This window comes from Argopecten irradians, chromosome 3, assembly GCF_041381155.1.
Source record: "Argopecten irradians isolate NY chromosome 3, Ai_NY, whole genome shotgun sequence".
Lineage (NCBI taxonomy): Eukaryota > Metazoa > Mollusca > Bivalvia > Pectinida > Pectinidae > Argopecten > Argopecten irradians.
Window position 1 is genome coordinate 67043825 of NC_091136.1, and position 19131 is coordinate 67062955.

Below are 19131 nucleotides of genomic sequence, written 5' to 3' on the forward strand. Positions count from 1 at the left end.
TACACAGCTACTAGAGGAAATGCCAATAAAATCTTTAAGAAGTCCTTCAGACTAAACTCAAGCAGAAACTTCTTTTCGAACCGTGTGGTAAACCTATGGAATGGTCTTCCTACCGACGTATCGAGTGCACCAAATGTCAATATCTTCAAAAGCAGACTGAACAACCATTGGAAACATCATCCAAGCAAGTTCGCCTCCGACTGATTCTGTGTGTTAACCAAGGATCGTTTTCCAAATAATTAAGTATAAGGCCAAATCATTTTAGTGACAATCTAATACTGGCCTAAAATTTTAAGTATCTGCCCAATTAATCTAGAATTTAAGTTAAAGTGTGTCCACTATCAAACTTTACTATACCAACTGGTGTCAATAGATGTCTGGGGAAAGCCCCGCCACTATTACCACCAATTTATATATATTAATGCCAAATACTATATTTTAAAATATTAATTATGACATTATACCTCATGAGAAATCAAATCTATATCCTTCGGCTCCACTCAATATGCTATACTAGCATTTTTAACTTGTATTATATGAACTGTAAATACTACGTTTTAATTGCGCGCGCAACCGGAACTCAATTTCTAGTCGGTGTAGGGAGGGGTTAAAAAACCCCTATCAGTCACCGCAATCACGGAGCCCATCAATGCCTCTCCATAAGTCTCCAGACTTCCAATGAGGCCGAAAACCTGCGAATTAACCTGCGAATTATTCGTTATCATCATGGATGGAACAGCCATTTGAACAGCTGTCTCTCGCGATTGAAGTTCATAGCCTGTGTGACTGCCAACTCTGCTTGGTAAGGTTACATAGTGGGACTGCAGTGAAAATGTAAATATAGCTATATATTAACGTAGTGAAAGTGCACTGCATAGCACTTGCTATTCGACTTGTTCAAGCTGTGTTTAAACAAACATCCACTATGTTTTATTTGCAACAATGCTTCATTACAACAAAGGATTGTTGTAATAGGTAACCAAATTATGCTATAGTCGTCCTGTTTCGTCCGTCGCCATCCGCCGTGCGCCGTGCGTTAACTTTTCACATTTTGAACTTCTTCTCAAGTTCTACCAGTGCGATTTAGCTGAAACTTACACGAAATGATCCTGACATGGTCCCGACAAAGTGTTGTTATTTTTCGGGTTGATCCGAAATCCAAGATGGCCGCCACAGCCGCCATCTTGAAAACACATTTTGAACTTCTTCTCAAGTTCTACCTGTGCGATTTGGCTGAAACTTGCATGAAATGATCCTGACATGGTCCCGACAAAGTGTTGTTATTTTTCGGGTCGATCTGAAATCCAAGATGGCCGCCACAGCCGCTATCTTGAAAACACATTTTGAACTTCTTCTCAAGTTCTACCAGTGCGATTTGGCTGAAACTTGCATAAAAATGATCCTGACATGGTCCTGACAAAGTGTTGTTATTTTTCAGGTCTATCCGAAATCCAAGATGGCCGCCACAGCCGCCATCTTGAAAACACATTTTGAACTTCTTCTCAAGTTCTACCGGTGCGATTTGGCTGAAACTTGCATGAAATGATCCTGACATGGTCCCGACAAAGTGTTGTTATTTTTTTTAGTCTATCCGAAATCCAAGATGGCCGCCACAGCCGCCATCTTGAAAACACATTTTGAACTTCTTCTCAAGTTCTACCTGTGCGATTTGGCTGAAACTTGCATGAAATGATCCTGACATGGTCCCGACAAAGTGTTGTTATTTTTCAGGTCGATCCGAAATCCAAGATGGCCGCCACAGCCGCCATCTTGAAAACACATTTTGAACTTCTTCTCAAGTTCTACCGGTGCGATTTGGCTGAAACTTGCATGAAATGATCCTGACATGGTCCTGACAAAGTGTTGTTATTTTTCAGGTCGATCTGAAATCCAAGATGGCCGCCACAGCCGCCATCTTGAAAACACATTTTGAACTTCTTCTCATGTTCTACCGGTGCGATTTGGCTGAAACTTGCATGAAATGATCCTGACATGGTCCTGACAAAGTGTTGTTAATTTTCGGTTCGATCCGAAATCCAAGATGGCCGCCACAGCTGCGATCTTGAAAACACTTTTTGAACTTCTTCTCAAGTTCTACTGGTGCGATTTGTCTGAAACTTACATGAAATTATCCTGACATGGTCATGACAAAGTGTTGTTATTTTTCGGGTCAATTCGAAATCCAAGATGGCTGCCACAGCGACCATCTTGAAAACACAATTTGAACTTCTTCTCAAGTTCTACCGGTGCGATTTAGCTGAAACTTGCATGAAATGATCCTGACATGGTCCCGACAAAGTGTTGTTATTTTTCGAGTCGATCCGAAATCCAAGATGGCCGCCAAAGCCGCCATCTTGAAAACACATTTTGAACTTCTTCTCAAGTTCTACCAGTGCGATTTGGCTGAAACTTGCATGAAATGATCCTGACATGGTCCCGACAAAGTGCTGTTATTTTTCAGGTCGATCTGAAATCCAAGATGGCCGCCACAGCTGCCATCTTGAAAACACATTTTGAATTTCTTCTCATGTTCTACCAGTGCGATTTGGCTGAAACTTGCATGAAATGATCCTGACATGGTCCTGACAAATGTTGTTAATTTTCGGTTCGATCCGAAATCCAAGATGGCCGCCACAGCTGCGATCTTGAAAACACATTTTGAACTTCTTCTCAAGTTCTACCGGTGCGATTTGTCTGAAACTTACATGAAATGATCCTGACATGGTCCCGACAAAGTGTTGTTATTTTTCGGGTCAATTCGAAATCCAAGATGGCTGCCACAGAGACCATCTTGAAAACACAATTTGAACTTCTTCTCAAGTTCTACCGGTGCGATTTAGCTGAAACTTGCATGAAATGATCCTGACATGGTCCCGACAAAGTATTGTTACATCTTTGGTTGATCCCAAATCGAAGATGGCTACCATGACACTATATCTAATTAATTTCCTATATGTTAAGGCCCTTGGGCCTCTTGTTAGAAATAAAATTTGTTGAAAGAAATTGAAAATGATCCTGACATGGTCCTGACAAAGTGACACCATATATAATTAATTTTACTATTGCCAAGGTAGTCAGATGACCGTTAAGGCCCTTTGGGCCTCTTGTTAGACAAAAGTATCCCGTCCACGATTTATAAGTCAAAAGTCGGCAAAGCAAAGAGTTACACTATCATGTAAGCAGCCAGTCTTCCTAATAAGGATATCAATACGTAATTCGGAAATCGCAATATTTCTGTTGTTATTACATGGATTTCATTTCAGAATATTTATACTGTAGTATTACAATTGGGATTGGGCAACAGGCTATGCCAATATCAGCCCTCTCCCGTTACTAAATGGATATTGATAATTAATTTATTTTCTTTTAAAGAGACATTGATGAAATTGATAATTTCAGTAATTAATATGTGTATATAGAATTGATAAATCACTTATAAAACGAAAATGGTACTCAGATTTTTACCACATTTATTTATAAAATATATTTCATTCATTTCAGGAAAAAACCTATTTAACTTATGGTTGTTGAATCAACTTTAATTATAATAAAATAATATATATCTTTTGTTTAACTCCAAAATTCAACATTGTACAGTATATAGATATATACATGTATCTACAATGTACTACAACATGTTAACTAAATGAAAATCAATGAAAAACCAATTTCTTTATTCCTTTGTTTGAGTCCTTCATTAACAGCATCTATGAGTGGCCTTGGCACTTTGTTTTAATTTTCTCAGGTTATGAAAAAATTTTGTTTGCAAACTTTTGTTAGAATCTGCTATGCAGATTCACACCGTTTGCACACAAAAGTTATTTCATACCCTGATGAAATTGAAAAAATAGTGACAGCAATGCTTAACTAATTCTTTCCTCTTTATAATGATACCTTGCCGATATCATTGTCCTGGTAATACATTTCTAAAACACATTTTTATTGGTTTCACATGTACATTTTTCAAACCTTGGGTGAAAGCTGATTGTGATAATATTATATCGTCTGTTTCAGATTTTTGATGCTGTGAAACAGCATTCTTAGGTATGCTCGGTGAGCCTGAGTCCATTGAAACAATAAAACCACTCTGCGATGAAAATTAAATGTTTTGTGTTCATTTTACATATTACTTCATAGTATGAATAAATCAAACCTCAATATTATTCAAAAATTTGTACATACATATGCACCATAGACGGTGTATTTTAATTGTTCATTTGGGACTCTATGATTTTTAGGTCATCTGAGACGAAGTCTGTCAGAACTTTTTATCGTCTGTTTCAGATTTTTAGCCCACCATCTACAGATGGTGGGCTATTCAAATCGCTTTTTGTCCGTGGTCCGTCGTCCGTCCTTCCATCCGTTAACAATTCTTGTTACCGCTATTTTTCAGAAAGTACTGAAGGGATGTTTCTCAAATTTTATATGTAGGTTCCCCTAGGGCCCGAGTTGTGCATATTGTATTTTGGGACCAATCGGTCAACAAAATGGCCGCCAGGCAGCCATCTTGGATTTTGATTGTTAAAATTTGTTACCGCTATTTCTCAGAATGTACTGAAGGGATCTTTCTCAAATTTCACATGTAAGTTCCCCTAGGGGCCTAGTTGTGCATATTGCATTTTGGGACCAATCGGTTAACAAGATGGCCGAGAGGCAGCCATCTTGGATTTTGACAATTGAAGTTTGTTACCTCTATTTCTCAGAAAGTACTGAAGGGATTTGTCTCAAATTGCATGTGCAGGTTCCCCTAGAGGCCTAGTTGTGCATATTGCATTTTGGGACCGATCAATGAACAAGATGGCCGCCAGGCCGCCATCTTGGATTTTGATAGTTAGAGCTTGTTACCACTATTTATCAGAAAGTACTCATGGGATCTGTCTCAAATTGTATGTGCAGGTTCTTCTAGTGGTCTAGTTGTACATATTGCATTTTAGGACCAATCGGTGAACAAGATGGCCAACAGGTAGCCATCTAGGATTTTGATAATTGAAGTTTGTTACTGTTATATATCTCAGAAAGCAGTCAAAGGATCTTTTTGAAATTTCATGTGTAGTAATATGTAGTAAAATCTTGAAAAGCAGAGAAAAGATCCCTCTTTCCTTTGTCAGACAAAGATCATTCTTAGGTGGGCGCCAAGATCCCTCTGGGATCTCTTGTAGTTCCTGTTAAAACTTTTTATCGTCTGTTTCAGATTTTAGTTCCTGTAAAACTTTGGATCATCTCTTTCCGATTTTAGTTCCTCTGTTAAAACTTTTGATCGTCTCTTTGAGATTTTAGTTTCTGTTAGAATTTTTTATCGTCTGTTTCAGATTTTGGTTTCTGTTAGATCTTTTTTATCCTCTGTTTCAGATTTTAGTTTCTGATAAACTTTTCATTGTCTCTTTCAGATTTTGGTAGCTCTTAAACACCTACACTCTAAACATATAGTACATTGTGATCTGAAGCCTGAGAATGTTCTACTATCATCAGAGACAGCCTTCCCTCAGGGTGAGTTAGGTAGTAATACACTGGTCTATCATCTAGGTGACCAGGTGAGTTAGATAGAAATACGCTGGTCTATCACCTAGGTAACCAGGTGAGTTAGGTAGTAATACGCTGGTCTATCACCTAGGTAACCAGGTGAGTTAGGTAGTAATACGCTGGTCTGTCACCTAGGTAACCAGGTGAGTTAGATAGAAATACGCTGGTCTATCACCTAGGTAACCAGGTGAGTTAGGTAGTAATACGCTGGTCTATCACCTAGGTAACCAGGTGAGTTAGGTAGTGACACACTGGTCTATCACCTAGTTAACCAGGTGAGTTAGGTAGTGACACACCAGTCTATCACCTAGGTAACCAGGTGAGTTAGGTAGTAACACACCAGTCTATCACCTAGGTAACCAGGTGAGTTAGGTAGTAACACACTGGTCTATCACCTAGGTAACCAGGTGAGTTAGGTAGTGACACACTGGTCTATCACCTAGGTAACCAGGTGAGTTAGGTAGTAATACGCTGGTCTATCACCTAGGTAACCAGGTGAGTTAGGTAGTAATACGCTGGTCTATCACCTAGGTAACCAGGTGAGTTAGGTAGTGACACACCAGAAGTAACACACCGGTCTATCACCTAGGTAGCCAGGTGAGTTAGGAAGTAACACACCAGTCTATCACCTAGGTAACCAGGTGAGTTAGGTAGTAATACACTGGTCTATCACCTAGGTAACCAGGTGAGTTAGGAAGTAACACGCTGGTCTATCACCTAGTTAACCAGGTGAGTTAGGTAGTAATACGCTGGTCTATCACTTAGGTAACCAGGTGAGTTAGGTAGTAACACGCTGGTCTATCACCTAGTTAACCAGGTGAGTTAGGTAGTAATACGCTATCACCTAGGTAACCAGGTGAGTTAGGTAGTAACACGCTGGTCTATCACCTAGGTAACCAGGTGAGTTAGGTAGTAATACGCTGGTCTATCACCTAGGTAACCAGGTGAGTTAGGTAGTAATACGCTGGTCTGTCACCTAGGTAACCAGGTGAGTTAGGTAGTAATACACTGGTCTGTCACCTAGGTAACCAGGTGAGTTAGGAAGTAACACGCTGGTCTATCACCTAGTTAACCAGGTGAGGTAGGTAGTAATACGCTGGTCTATCACTTAGGTAACCAGGTGAGTTAGGTAGTGACACATTGGTCTATCACCTAGGTAACCAGGTGAGTTAGGTAGTAATACGCTGGTCTATCACCTAGGTAACCAGGTGAGTTAGGTAGTAACACACTGGTCTATCACCTAGGTAACCAGGTGAGTTAGGTAGTAATACACTGGTCTATCACCTAGGTAACCAGGTGAGTTAGGTAGTAATACACTGGTCTATCACCTAGGTAACCAGGTGAGTTAGGTAGTAATACACTGGTCTATCACCTAGGTAACCAGGTGAGTTAGGTAGTAATACGCTGGTCTATCACCTAGGTAACCAGGTGAGTTAGGTAGTGACACACCGGTCTATCACCTAGGTAACCAGGTGAGTTAGGAAGTAACACACTGGTCTATCACCTAGGTAACCAGGTGAGTTAGGTAGTAATACACTGGTCTATCACCTAGGTAACCAGGTGAGTTAGGTAGTAACACACTGGTCTATCACCTAGGTAACCAGGTGAGTTAGGTAGTAAACACTGGTCTATCACCTAGGTAACCAGGTGAGTTAGGTAGTAACACACGGTCTATCACCTAGGTAACCAGGTGAGTTAGGTAGTAAACACTGGTCTATCACCTAGGTAACCAGTGAGTTAGTAGTAATACCTGGTCTATCACCTAGGTAACCAGGTGAGTTAGGTAGTAATACACTGGTCTATCACCTAGGTAACCAGGTGAGTTAGGTAGTAATACACTGGTCTGTCACCTAGGTAACCAGGTGAGTTAGGTAGTAATACGCTGGTCTATCACCTAGGTAACCAGGTGAGTTAGGTAGTAATACACTGGTCTATCACCTAGGTAACCAGGTGAGTTAGGTAGTAATACACTGGTCTATCACCTAGGTAACCAGGTGAGTTAGGTAGTAATACACTGGTCTATCACCTAGGTAACCAGGTGAGTTAGGTAGTAACACACTGGTCTATCACCTAGGTAACCAGTGAGTAGTGTAAAACTGGTCTGTCACCTAGGTAACCAGGTGAGTTAGGTAGTAATACACTGGTCTATCACCTAGGTAACCAATGAGTTAGGGTAATAACACAGGTCTATCACTAGGTAACCAGTGAGTTAGGTAGTAATCACCTAGGTAACAGGTGAGTAGGTAGGTCTATCACCTAGGTAATGAGTGAGGTAGTAAACACTGGTCTATCACCTAGGTAACCAGGTGAGTAGGGTGTACTTAGTAACACGGTTGTTAAGGTCAGTAATACACTGGTCTGCCACCTAGGTAACCAGGTGAGGTAGGTAGTAACACATTGGTCTATCTAGTAACACACTGGTCTATCACCTAGGTAACCAGGTGAGTTAGGTAGTAATACGCTGGTCTATCACCTAGGTAACCAAATGAGTTAGGTAGTAACACACCGGTCTATCACCTAGGTAACCAGGTGAGTTAGGTAGTAACACACTGGTCTATCACCTAGGTAACCAGGTGAGGTAGGTAGTAATACACTGGTCTATCACCTAGGTAACTTGTGAGTTAGGTAGTAACACACCGGTCTATCACCTAGGTAACCAGGTGAGGTAGGTAGTAATACACTGGTCTATTACCTAGGTAACCAAATGAGTTAGGTAGTAATACACTGGTCTGTCACCTAGGTAACCAGGTGAGTTAGGTAGTAACACACTGGTCTGTCACCTAGGTAACCAGGTGAGTTAGGTAGAAATACGCTAGTCTATCACCTAGGTAACCAGGTGAGGTAAGTAGTAATATGCTGGTCTATCACCTAGGTAACCAGGTGAGTTAGGTAGTAATACACTGGTCTATCACCTAGGTAACCAGGTGAGTTAGGTGGTAATACACAGGTCTGTCACCTAGGTAACCAGGTGAGTAAGGTAGTAATACGCTGGTCTATCACCTAGGTAACCAGGTGAGGTAGGTAGTAATACGCTGGTCTATCACCTAGGTAACCAGGTGAGTTAGGTAGTGACACACTGGTCTGTCACCAAGGTAACCAGTTGAGTTGGGTGGTAATACAATGGTCTGTCACCTAGGTAACCAGGTGAGGTAGGTAGTAACACATTGGTCTATCTAGCAACACATTGGTCTATCACCTAGGTAACCTGGTGAGTTAGGTAGTAAAACACTTGTCTGTCACCTAGGTAACCAGGTGAGTGAGGTAGTAACACACTGGTGTATCACCTAGGTAACCTGGTGAGTTAGGTAGTAACACACTGGTCTGTCACCTAGGTAACCAGGTGAGTTAGGTAGTTATACACTGGTCTGTCACCTAGGTAACAAGGTGAGGTAGGTAGTAAAACATTGGTCTATCTAGTATCACACTGGTCTATCACCTAGGTAACCTGTAATACACTGGTCTGTCACCTAGATAACAAGGTGAGGTGGGTAGTAATACATTGGTCTATCTAGTAACACACTGGTCTATCACCTAGGTTACCTGGTGAGTTAGGTAGTAATACACTGGTCTGTCACCTAGGTAACAAGGTGAGATAGGTAGTAACACACTGGTCTATCACCTAGGTAACCTGGTGAGTTAGGTAGTAACACACTGGTCTGTCACCTAGGTAACCTGGTAAGTTAGGTAGTGACACACTGGTCTATCACCTAGGTAACCAGGTGAGGTAGGTAGTAATACACCGGTCTATCACCTAGGTAACCTGGTGAGTTAGGCAGTAACACACTGATCTATCTATTAACACACTGGTCTTTCACCTAGGTAACCTGGTGAGTTAGGTAGTGACACACTGGTCTATCACCTAGGTAACCAGGTGAGGTAGGTAGTAATACACCGGTCTATCACCTAGGTAACCTGGTGAGTTAGGTAGTAATACACTGGTCTGTCACCTAGGTAACCAGGTGAGGTAGGTAGTTACACATTGGTCTATCTAGTAACACACTGGTCTATCACCTAGGTAACCTGGTGAGTTAGGTAGTAACACACCAATCTATCACCTAGGTAACCAGGTGAGTTAGGTAGTAATACACTGGTCTATCACCTAGGTAACCAGGTGAGGTAGGTAGTAACACACTGGTCTATCTATTAACAGACTGGTCTATCACCTAGGTAACCAGGTGAGTTAGGTAGTAACACTGGTCTATCTATTAACAGACTGGTCTGTCACCTAGGTAACCTGGTGAGTTAGGTAGTGACACACTGGTCTATCTATTAACTCACTGGTCTATCACCTAGGTAACCTGGTGAGTTAGGTAGTAATACACTGGTCTGTCACCTAGGTAACCTGGTGAGTTAGGTAGTGACACACTGGTCTATCTATTAACTCACTGGTCTATCACCTAGGTAACCTGGTGAGTTAGGTAGTAATACACTGGTCTGTCACTTAGGTAACCAGGTGAGTTAGGTAGTAACACACTGGTCTATCTATTAACAGACTGGTCTATCACCTAGGTAACCAGAGTTCCATATCCTGTCACCTTGGTAACCAGAGTTCTATATCCTATCATCTAGGTAACCAGAGATCCATATCTTGTCACCTAGGAAACCAGAGTTCCATATCCTGTCACCTAGGTAACAAGAGTTCCATATCCTGTCACCTAGGTAACCAGAGTTCCATATCCTGACACCTAGGTAACCAGAGTTCCATATCCTGTCACCTAGGTAACCAGAGATCCATATCTTGTTTGATTGGAACCACATATGAGATTCTTTTCTTCAAACTATACTGGTTTCTCCAAGTACACTGGATCCTTACAATAATAAGAGGCCTAAACTCTTCAATGAGCATTTATTAGCTCACCTGGTCCAAAGGACTGAGGTGAGCTTATGGCATACCGCGGCGTCCGGCGTCCGGCGTCCGTCAACAATCGACTTCTTCTCCATAACCGCTGGTCGGATTTCAATAAAATTTGACTGGTAGCATTCTTATGGGCTACTAACTGAAAATTGTACAAATGATGGGGCTGACCCCCCCGGGGCCTGAGGGGCGGGGTCAAATGGGGTCAATTTGGCTATTTCCATATAAACGACTTCTTCTCTGAAACCAAGCATGGGATAGCACCCATAATGCAATGGTAGCATCCTTTTAGGGTGGGGATTCAAAATTGTACAAATGATGGGGCTGACCCCCCGGGGGCCTGAGGGGCGGGGTCAAATGGGGTCAATTTGGCTATTTCCATATAAACGACTTCTTCTCTGAAACTAAGCATGGGATAGCACCCATAATGCAATGGTAGCATCCTTTTAGGGTGGGGATTCAAAATTGTACAAATGATGGGGCTGACCCCCTGGGGGCCTGAGGGGCGGGGTCAAATGGGGTCAATTTGGCTATTTCCATATAAACGACTTCTCTGAAACTAAGCATGAGATAGCACTCATAATGCAAGTGTAGTATTGTTATAGGGTGTGGATTCAAAATTGTACAAATGATGGGTCTGACTCCCGGGGGGGGGGGCTGAGGGGCGGGGTCAAAAGGGGTCAATTTGGCTATTTCCATATAAACGACTTCTTCTCTGAAACCAAGCATGGGATAGCACCCATAATGCCAATGATATCATCCTTATAGTGTGGGGATTCAAAATTGAGCAAATGATAGGGCTGACCCCAGGGGGCCTGAGGGGCGGGGTCAAAAGTGGTCACTTTCCATATAAATGACTTTTTCTCTGCAAATTAACATGGGATTGCACTCATAATGCAATGGTTACATCCTTATAGGGTTTGGATTCAAAATTTTGCAAATGATGGGGCTGATCCCCCTGGGAGCCTGAAGGGTGGGGTCAAAAGGGGTCAATTTAGCTATTTCCATATAAACGACTTCTTCTCTGCTACTAAGAATGGAAGAGCACTTATAATGCAATGGTAGCATCCTTATAGGGTTGGGATTTGAAATTGTACAAATGATAGGGCTGACCCCCGGGGCCTTAAACGGCAATAGATGCGAGGTCAAAAAGGTCAATTAGGCTACTATTTTCATATGAATTACTTTGTCTCTGAACCTATGTATTGGATAGCATATTTGTATGGTATCAATAGCATCATTGTATGGTTGTGATTCAAAATTAAACTTAGGGAGTCAATTTTGCTTATTTTTCTAATTGTCAGATTCTTGTGATAATTACTAACAAAAAACCAGGTGAGCGATACAGGCCCTCTGGACCTCTTGTTTATTAATGTTGTACAACCTATTTAGCAGTTGTTACAAAAGGTTAGTTGTTACTATGCTTTATTCCACAGTTTAGTAATTATATCTAACCTGCATGTTTTCAGTTTTAGAGGATATCAATGATTGGTCAATTGTGGATTAAATGAAATGACCTTGCACCAAGGTCACTGATTAAATCTATTATTGAAGACTCCTGACGAATTAATCTTAACCTTGTGGTTAATCACTTTTGTTTAACTTTCAGGTGAAATTATGTGATTTTGGTTTTGCACGTATTATTGGTGAGAAGTCTTTCCGTAGATCGGTAGTGGGAACACCAGCTTACCTAGGTAAGTTTCAAAATTGTACAAATGATGGGGCTGAACCCCCTGGGGCCTGAGGGCGCGGTCAAAAGGGGTTAAATTGGCTATTTTTCATATAAATGTCTTCTTTTCTGGAACTGAAAATGTCTTCTATTCTGAAAATAAGCATAGGATAACGCTCATAATGCAATGGTAGCATCTTATGGGGTAGGGATTCAAAAATGTACAAATGATGGGGCTTATACTTTCATATAAACGACTTGTTCTCTGAAACTACGCATTGACCAACACTCATAGTTGTATGATATTGATAGCACCATTATATGGTAGGGATTCAAAATTGAACTTATCATCTGGTCAATTTAGCTATTTCTGATTGTAAGAGTTTTGAGATAAGTAGTAAAAAAATCTAGGTGAGTGATACAGGCCTTCTGGGCCTTTTTTTTTATTTGATAGTAAGATTATTAATACTTTGAGCTCAATCGGCATTTTGAAAACTATATATACAGTTACATCTATGCTTCATCAGAGTAAGAAGTCCTTAGTCATTTCCATGAAGGACTGGCATTTAACAAAATTGCAAGTGTCCAATGTGAGATGGTGTTATGTCCCAAATGTAGGTCACTGACCATTTCCATTTGTAAATTATATTTAAGAAACAGCTTGATTGGATGTCTTTGTGGCACTAATTGTAATTTGGGTAATTGTCTTGTTCTGTAATGCTTCGTGTGATGATTACTCACATTGTGTCCTTTCTCCCCTAAACAGCTCCAGAAGTGCTAAAGAGTAAAGGTTATAATCGTTCTCTGGACATGTGGTCAGTCGGAGTGGTCATCTATGTCAGGTAAGTCTACGATAGTTCTCTGGACATATGGTCAGTCGGAGTGGTCATCTATGTCAGGTAAGTCTACAATAGTTTTCTGGACATGTGGTCATTCAGAGTGGTCATCTATGTCTGGTAAGTCTACGATAGTTCTCTGGACATGTGGTCAGTCAGAGTGGACATCTATATCAGGTAAGTCTACGATAGTTCTCTGGACATGTGGTCAGTCGGAGTGGTCATCTATGTCAGGTAAGTCTACGATAGTTCTCTGGACATGTGGTCAGTCGGAGTGGTCATCTATGTCAGGTAAGTCTACAATAGTTCTCTGAACATGTGGTAATTCAGAGTGGTCATCTATGTCTGGTAGGTGGTAATTCAGAGTGGTCATCTATGTCTGATAAGTCTACAATAGTTCTCTGGACATGTGGTCAGTCGGAGTGGTCATCTATGTCTGGTAGGTCTACAATAGTTCTCTGGACATGTGGTCAGTCGGAGTGGTCATCTTTGTCAGTTAAGTCTACAATAGTTCTCTGGACATGTGGTCAGTTGGAGTGGTCATCTATTTCGGGTAAGTCTACAATATTTCGCAGGACAAATGGTCATTTGGAGTGGTCATCTATGTCTGGTAAATAGTTTTCTGGACATGTGGTCAGTCAATTGAACTCATAAAAATTTTTTTTTTTTATTATTAGCTTATGTCATGGCGCGTCGTCCGTCCGTCCGTCCGTCGTCCATCTGTCCGTCAACATTTCCTTTAAATCGCTACTAGTCATAGAGTTCTGCATGGATTGTAACCAAATTTGGCCACACACATCCTTGGGGGAGGGGGAACAGAACTTGTATAAATTTTGGTTCTGACCCCCCGGGGGCAGGAGGGGCGGGGCCCAATAGGGGAAATAGAGGTAAATCCTTTAAATCGCTACTAGTCATAGAGTTCTGCATGGATTGTAACCAAATTTGGCCACACACATCCTTGGGGGAGGGGGAACAGAACTTGTATAAATTTTGGCTCTGACCCCCCGGGGGCAGGAGGGGCGGGGCCCAATAGGGGAAATAGAGGTAAATCCTTTAAATCGCTACTAGTCATAGAGTTCTGCATGGAATGTAACCAAATTTGGCCACAAACATCCTTTTTGGAAGGGGAACAGAACTTGTATAGATTTTGGCTCTGGCCCCCCGGGGCAGGACGGGTGGGGCCCAATAGGGGAAATAGAGGTAAATCCTATAAATCGCTACTTGTCCTAGAGTTTTGCTTGGATTGTGACCAAATTTGGCCACAAACATCCTTGGGAGAAGGGGAACAGAACTTGTATAAATTTTGGCTCTGACCCCCTGGGCACAGGAGGGGTGAGGACCAATAGGGGATTTAGAGGTTAATATTATAATCCTTCAGAAAAGAAACAATGAACCTGTATTCTGAACATTACTTGGCATTACAAACCAGGTGAGCGATACAGGCCCTCTGGGCCTCTTGTTTTTTTTCTCTATAAAGTAGTTTTCAGCTTAGATAGTGCACAAGTTGAATGACGAGTACCTGGTTGTACCACTATAATTAGGTTATCTAAATTTTATGTACTATGTATTCAATGTTTCCTTCACCTTGTTTATATTATTACAGTATTAGTGGAACATTCCCTTTCAATGAGGATGAGGAAGTGAGTGATCAGATACAAAACGCCTCGTTTATGTATCCTCCAAACCCCTGGAAGGACATATCCCAGGAAGGTAAGGTTTTATTGTTATAGTAATGAAAGTTCATATTGTCATAGTAACAAAACATTAAGATATCTCCGAGGGAAGTAGGGTCCTGTTGTCATAGTAATGAGTGATCATATTGTCATAGTAACAAAACATTTAGACATCTCCCATGGAAGTAGGGTCCTGTTGTCATAGTAATGAGTGATCATATTGTCATAGTAACAAAACATTTATATATTGACCAGGGAAGTAGGGTCCTGTTGTCATAGTAATGAGTGATCATATTGTCATAGTAACAAAACATTTATATTTATCTCAGTGAAGTTGGGTCCTGTTGTCATAGTAATGAGTGATCATATTGTCATAGTAACAAAACATTTATATATATCTCAGGGAAGTAGGGTCCTGTTGTCATAGTAATGAGTAATCATATTGTCATAGTAACAAAACATTTATATATCTTCCAGGGAAGTAGGGTCCTGTTGTCATAGTAATGAGTGATCATATTGTCATAGTAACAAAACATTTATATATCTTCCAGGGAAGTAGGGTCCTGTTGTCATAGTAATGAGTGATCATATTGTCATAGTAACAAAACAGTTATATATCTCTCAGTGAAGTTGGGTCCTGTTGTCATAGTAATGAGTGATCATATTGTCATTGTAACAAAACATTTATATATATCTCAGGGAAATATGGTCCTTTTGTCATAGTAATGAGTGATCATATTGTCATAGTAGCAAAACATTAAGATATCTCCCAGGGAAGTAGGGTCCTGTTGTCATAGTAATGAGTGATCATATTGTCATAGTAACAAAACATTTATATATTGCCCAGGGAAGTAGGGTCCTGTTGTCATAGTAATGAGTGATCATATTGTCATAGTAACAAAACATTTATATATCTCCCAGGGAAGTAGGGTCCTGTTGTCATAGTAATGAGTGATCATATTGTCATAGTAACAAAACATATATCTCCCAGGGAAGTAGGGTCCTGTTGTCATAGTAATGAGTGATCATATTGTCATAGTAGCAAAACATTAAGATATCTCCCAGGGAAGTAGGGTCCTGTTGTCATAGTAATGAGTGATCATATTGTCATAGTAACAAAACATTTATATATTGCCCAGGGAAGTAGGGTCCTGTTGTCATAGTAATGAGTGATCATATTGTCATAGTAACAAAACATTTATATATTGCCCAGGGAAGTAGGGTCCTGTTGTCATAGTAATGAGTGATCATATTGTCATAGTAACAAAACATTTATATATCTCCCAGGGCAGTAGGGTCCTGTTGTCATAGTAATGAGTGATCATATTGTCATAGTAACAAAACATTTATATATCTCCCAGGGAAGTAGGGTCCTGTTGTCATAGTAATGAGTGATCATATTGTCATAGTAACAAAACATTTATATATCTCCCAGGGAAGTAGGGTCCTGTTGTCATAGTAATGAGTGATCATATTGTCATAGTAACAAAACATTTAGATATCTCCCAGGGAAGTAGGGTCCTGTTGTCATAGTAATGAGTGTCTATATTTTCATAGTAGCAAAACTTTAGATATCTCCCTGGGGAGTAAAGTTCTTTTGTCATAGTAACATTATATTTTGTTGTCATAGTAACAAGTGATTCACAAATGTTTTAATGCTGAATTGGTGCCATGGTGTATTGTCTGTCGGTAACAAAACCTGTTCAAAGTGTGATTCATACATATTAAACATAAATGTCGAAGTTATTAATGAAATAAATGTTTATCCAGGAAAGTGTATACAGGCTTTAGGGACACATATTAGATGATTTATTTTCATGCTAATTAGAAGATTGTCAATGCAATATTAAAATTAATAACAGATAATGTTTTATATATTTCATAGCTTAAGTATGTTTATTAATGTTTATTAATAATAGCATGTTGAGGTTTTGAAATTGTAAATCTTGTAGTGTTTATTAGTCTTTTCACACACTGGGTGTAAAACTAAAGGGGAGATAACTCATACCTACCTATACACATAGATGGTCTGCTGTGTAATTCATGGAAAGCTTTCTCACTTTTATAAATGAAAACCATTCTAAAAGAAATGAGTAAAAATTCATTATACCCATAGTTCCTGATTTCATTTTATATTAATTTTTTATGGCAAACATCTAAGTTAGATAGGTGTAAAACAATGATGTAATGTATTGGTGAATGGTTTCAATATTACATTGCTTCAAGTTTGCAGATTATTATTTTTATCTTACCAGTTTTTCTGTCAAATCATTTGTACCATATGATCATGTTTTATTTTGCTTTCAGCTAAAAATTTTATCAAGCAAATATTTGTGACAAATTTGCAAAAGCGCCCTCCTGTATACCAGATAATGAGCCACCCGTGGCTCGTACAGGTTATAACACCGATCTGCTGTGTCTGTCTTCTCTGTCTTAATACAAATCATTTATAACCACTGTTTATCAAATATATTACTGTAGTTTTATGTATTTAGAAAGCTTCTACTGATCTTGATATTCCACTTAAAGATGCTCCACCACCCACAGAGCATAAACGATACCCAGCATTTGAACAATAATTGATGTATAATCATGTTTTTATGTGTCTAATTAGCACAAAAAATACATATATGACAGAACTTATTTTGCTTTTGGTGTGTGCACAATCAGTATTTAATTCCATATAAGGCATAATGCCATGGAATTTTTTCAGGATGCTATTATTTATTTTTGTCATTTTCATCTTGAATTAAAATAAGAAGCTTCAATTTTTCAATGGTGGTAATGGTGTTAAGTAAGTAACTTTTGTAACTGAAGAAAAATATTAATTTGTCTGCTCCTGTTTTTGATAGAGTAAAAATACCATTCAACGGCGGTGGTGCATCTTTAAGGGTTCTGTATTTCTTGAGTTATATTTCCTTGGAAGTAGAGATTATTTGTTGCGTCATATTTGTGAGCCCAAAATCATATTTTTGACTCACAAAGTTATGATTTCCAAATACCTCCCCCAAGGGCAGATAGCTGTGGCATAGAGGAAATATACAAACAAACAGTGAAATAAATGATTTGTACTAGTGTGTGTGATGTCCCACCAGTGTATTAGTCAGGTTCCAGCATTAGACACTTTCAACCTCAATTAAAATAATTAATAATTTTATCTGAAAAAAAAATCTCTCTGGTTAAACTACATGACACAAGTTTGAATTATAAAACTCCTGCATCCTTCAAATGGGGAAAATATCCTGCATAATAGTGACAATAAATGTTCTGATAGGAGATAACCTGGTGGGACATTAAACACATTGTTGTATCGTCATCAATGATACCCCCAGCTTCAGATTCACGCTTTACTAATGGCTTTTTTTGCAGCTGTGAATACTCACACCACACTAGTCTCCCACCTATTTATTGTCACCTGGTCTTTATACAATCTCAATCAGTTTTCAATGCTTCAAACTTTTCAGTGAAAAAGACATTTTGTACCATTTGAAAGATTATCATTAAGTTATAATGTTATTATTTTGCACATTTTTTCTTTCTGAAATGATTTTGAATAAAAGTTATTTTTACCAATAAAATTTTGAGAAAATTTTTTTACAAAAAGTCCACAATTATAAATTCATAATGTAATAGGACGAAGGTCAAAGACAACCTGTTATTGAAAATGAATTCAGATCGTTGGATCCATCCATTATTCTTAAAACTAACTTTTGTGTGTAGTGTATTTCTCGTTAAAATCTTTATCAACTGTACCCCAAAAAATATTTCTACACCCTCTTCCTTTTCTTCCTCGTAAAAGTGTTCATATAAAATTGGTACAAAATTTAATTTTAGCCTAAAGAAATTTTTCTAAATGATTTAACAATTAATACAAAATGAAGGTAATTCCCTTTATAAGACTGATTCCAAGCAGCATGCCAATTGGTGTACCAGGCGAGGATGTTGAGTATTTGATAGAGTGTTGCTATCGTTTGGGTAGTTGTTGGCGTGGTTCAGTAGAGGGAGTTGTATGTCCCGTGTTAATTCTCTGCCTACTTATCTTACAGCTATAGACCTCATCACAAACCTGCTCCAGGTCAAAATGCGAAAACGATTCAGTGTGGAAAAATCTCTTGTTCATCTCTGGCTTCAGGTGATCACACTTTTACATTACAGTCACACCTTAATGATTTACAGGTCTAAAGCATGCACCTTGTATTGTTGTCAAGGGATGCTTATGTACATAGGATCTACAGAAATGTGTAAGAAACTCGCTCTCAATGTACATAGGATCTACAGAAATGTGTAAGAAACTCGCTCTTAATGTACATAGGATCTACAGAAATGTGTAAGAAACTCGCTCTCAATGTACATAGGATCTACAGAAATGTGTAAGAAACTCGCTCTCAATGTACATAGGATCTACAGAAATGTGTAAGAAACTCGCTCTCAATGTACATAGGATCTACAGAAATGTGTAAGAAACTCGCTCTCAATGTACATAGGATCTACAGAAATGTGTAAGAAACTCGCTCTCAAGTCTCTCCTGTAAATATGTATACATCAGTACATTAGCTTATGCCCATATTACAGAAATGT

The 19131-nt window shown here is 39.4% G+C and overlaps 1 protein-coding gene across 1 annotated transcript in view; it reads left to right on the plus strand.

Moving 5' to 3' along the window:
- LOC138319807 (serine/threonine-protein kinase D1-like) overlaps positions 1-19131 on the plus strand; it is a 55850-nt gene that overhangs the window by 22569 nt on the left and 14150 nt on the right. The window contains exons 7-11 of the mRNA XM_069262937.1: positions 5388-5482; positions 11981-12069; positions 12811-12886; positions 14484-14590; positions 18600-18685. Of these exons, the coding sequence (XP_069119038.1) occupies positions 5388-5482; positions 11981-12069; positions 12811-12886; positions 14484-14590; positions 18600-18685 (453 nt within the window). The remainder of the gene's footprint in view (positions 1-5387; positions 5483-11980; positions 12070-12810; positions 12887-14483; positions 14591-18599; positions 18686-19131) is intronic.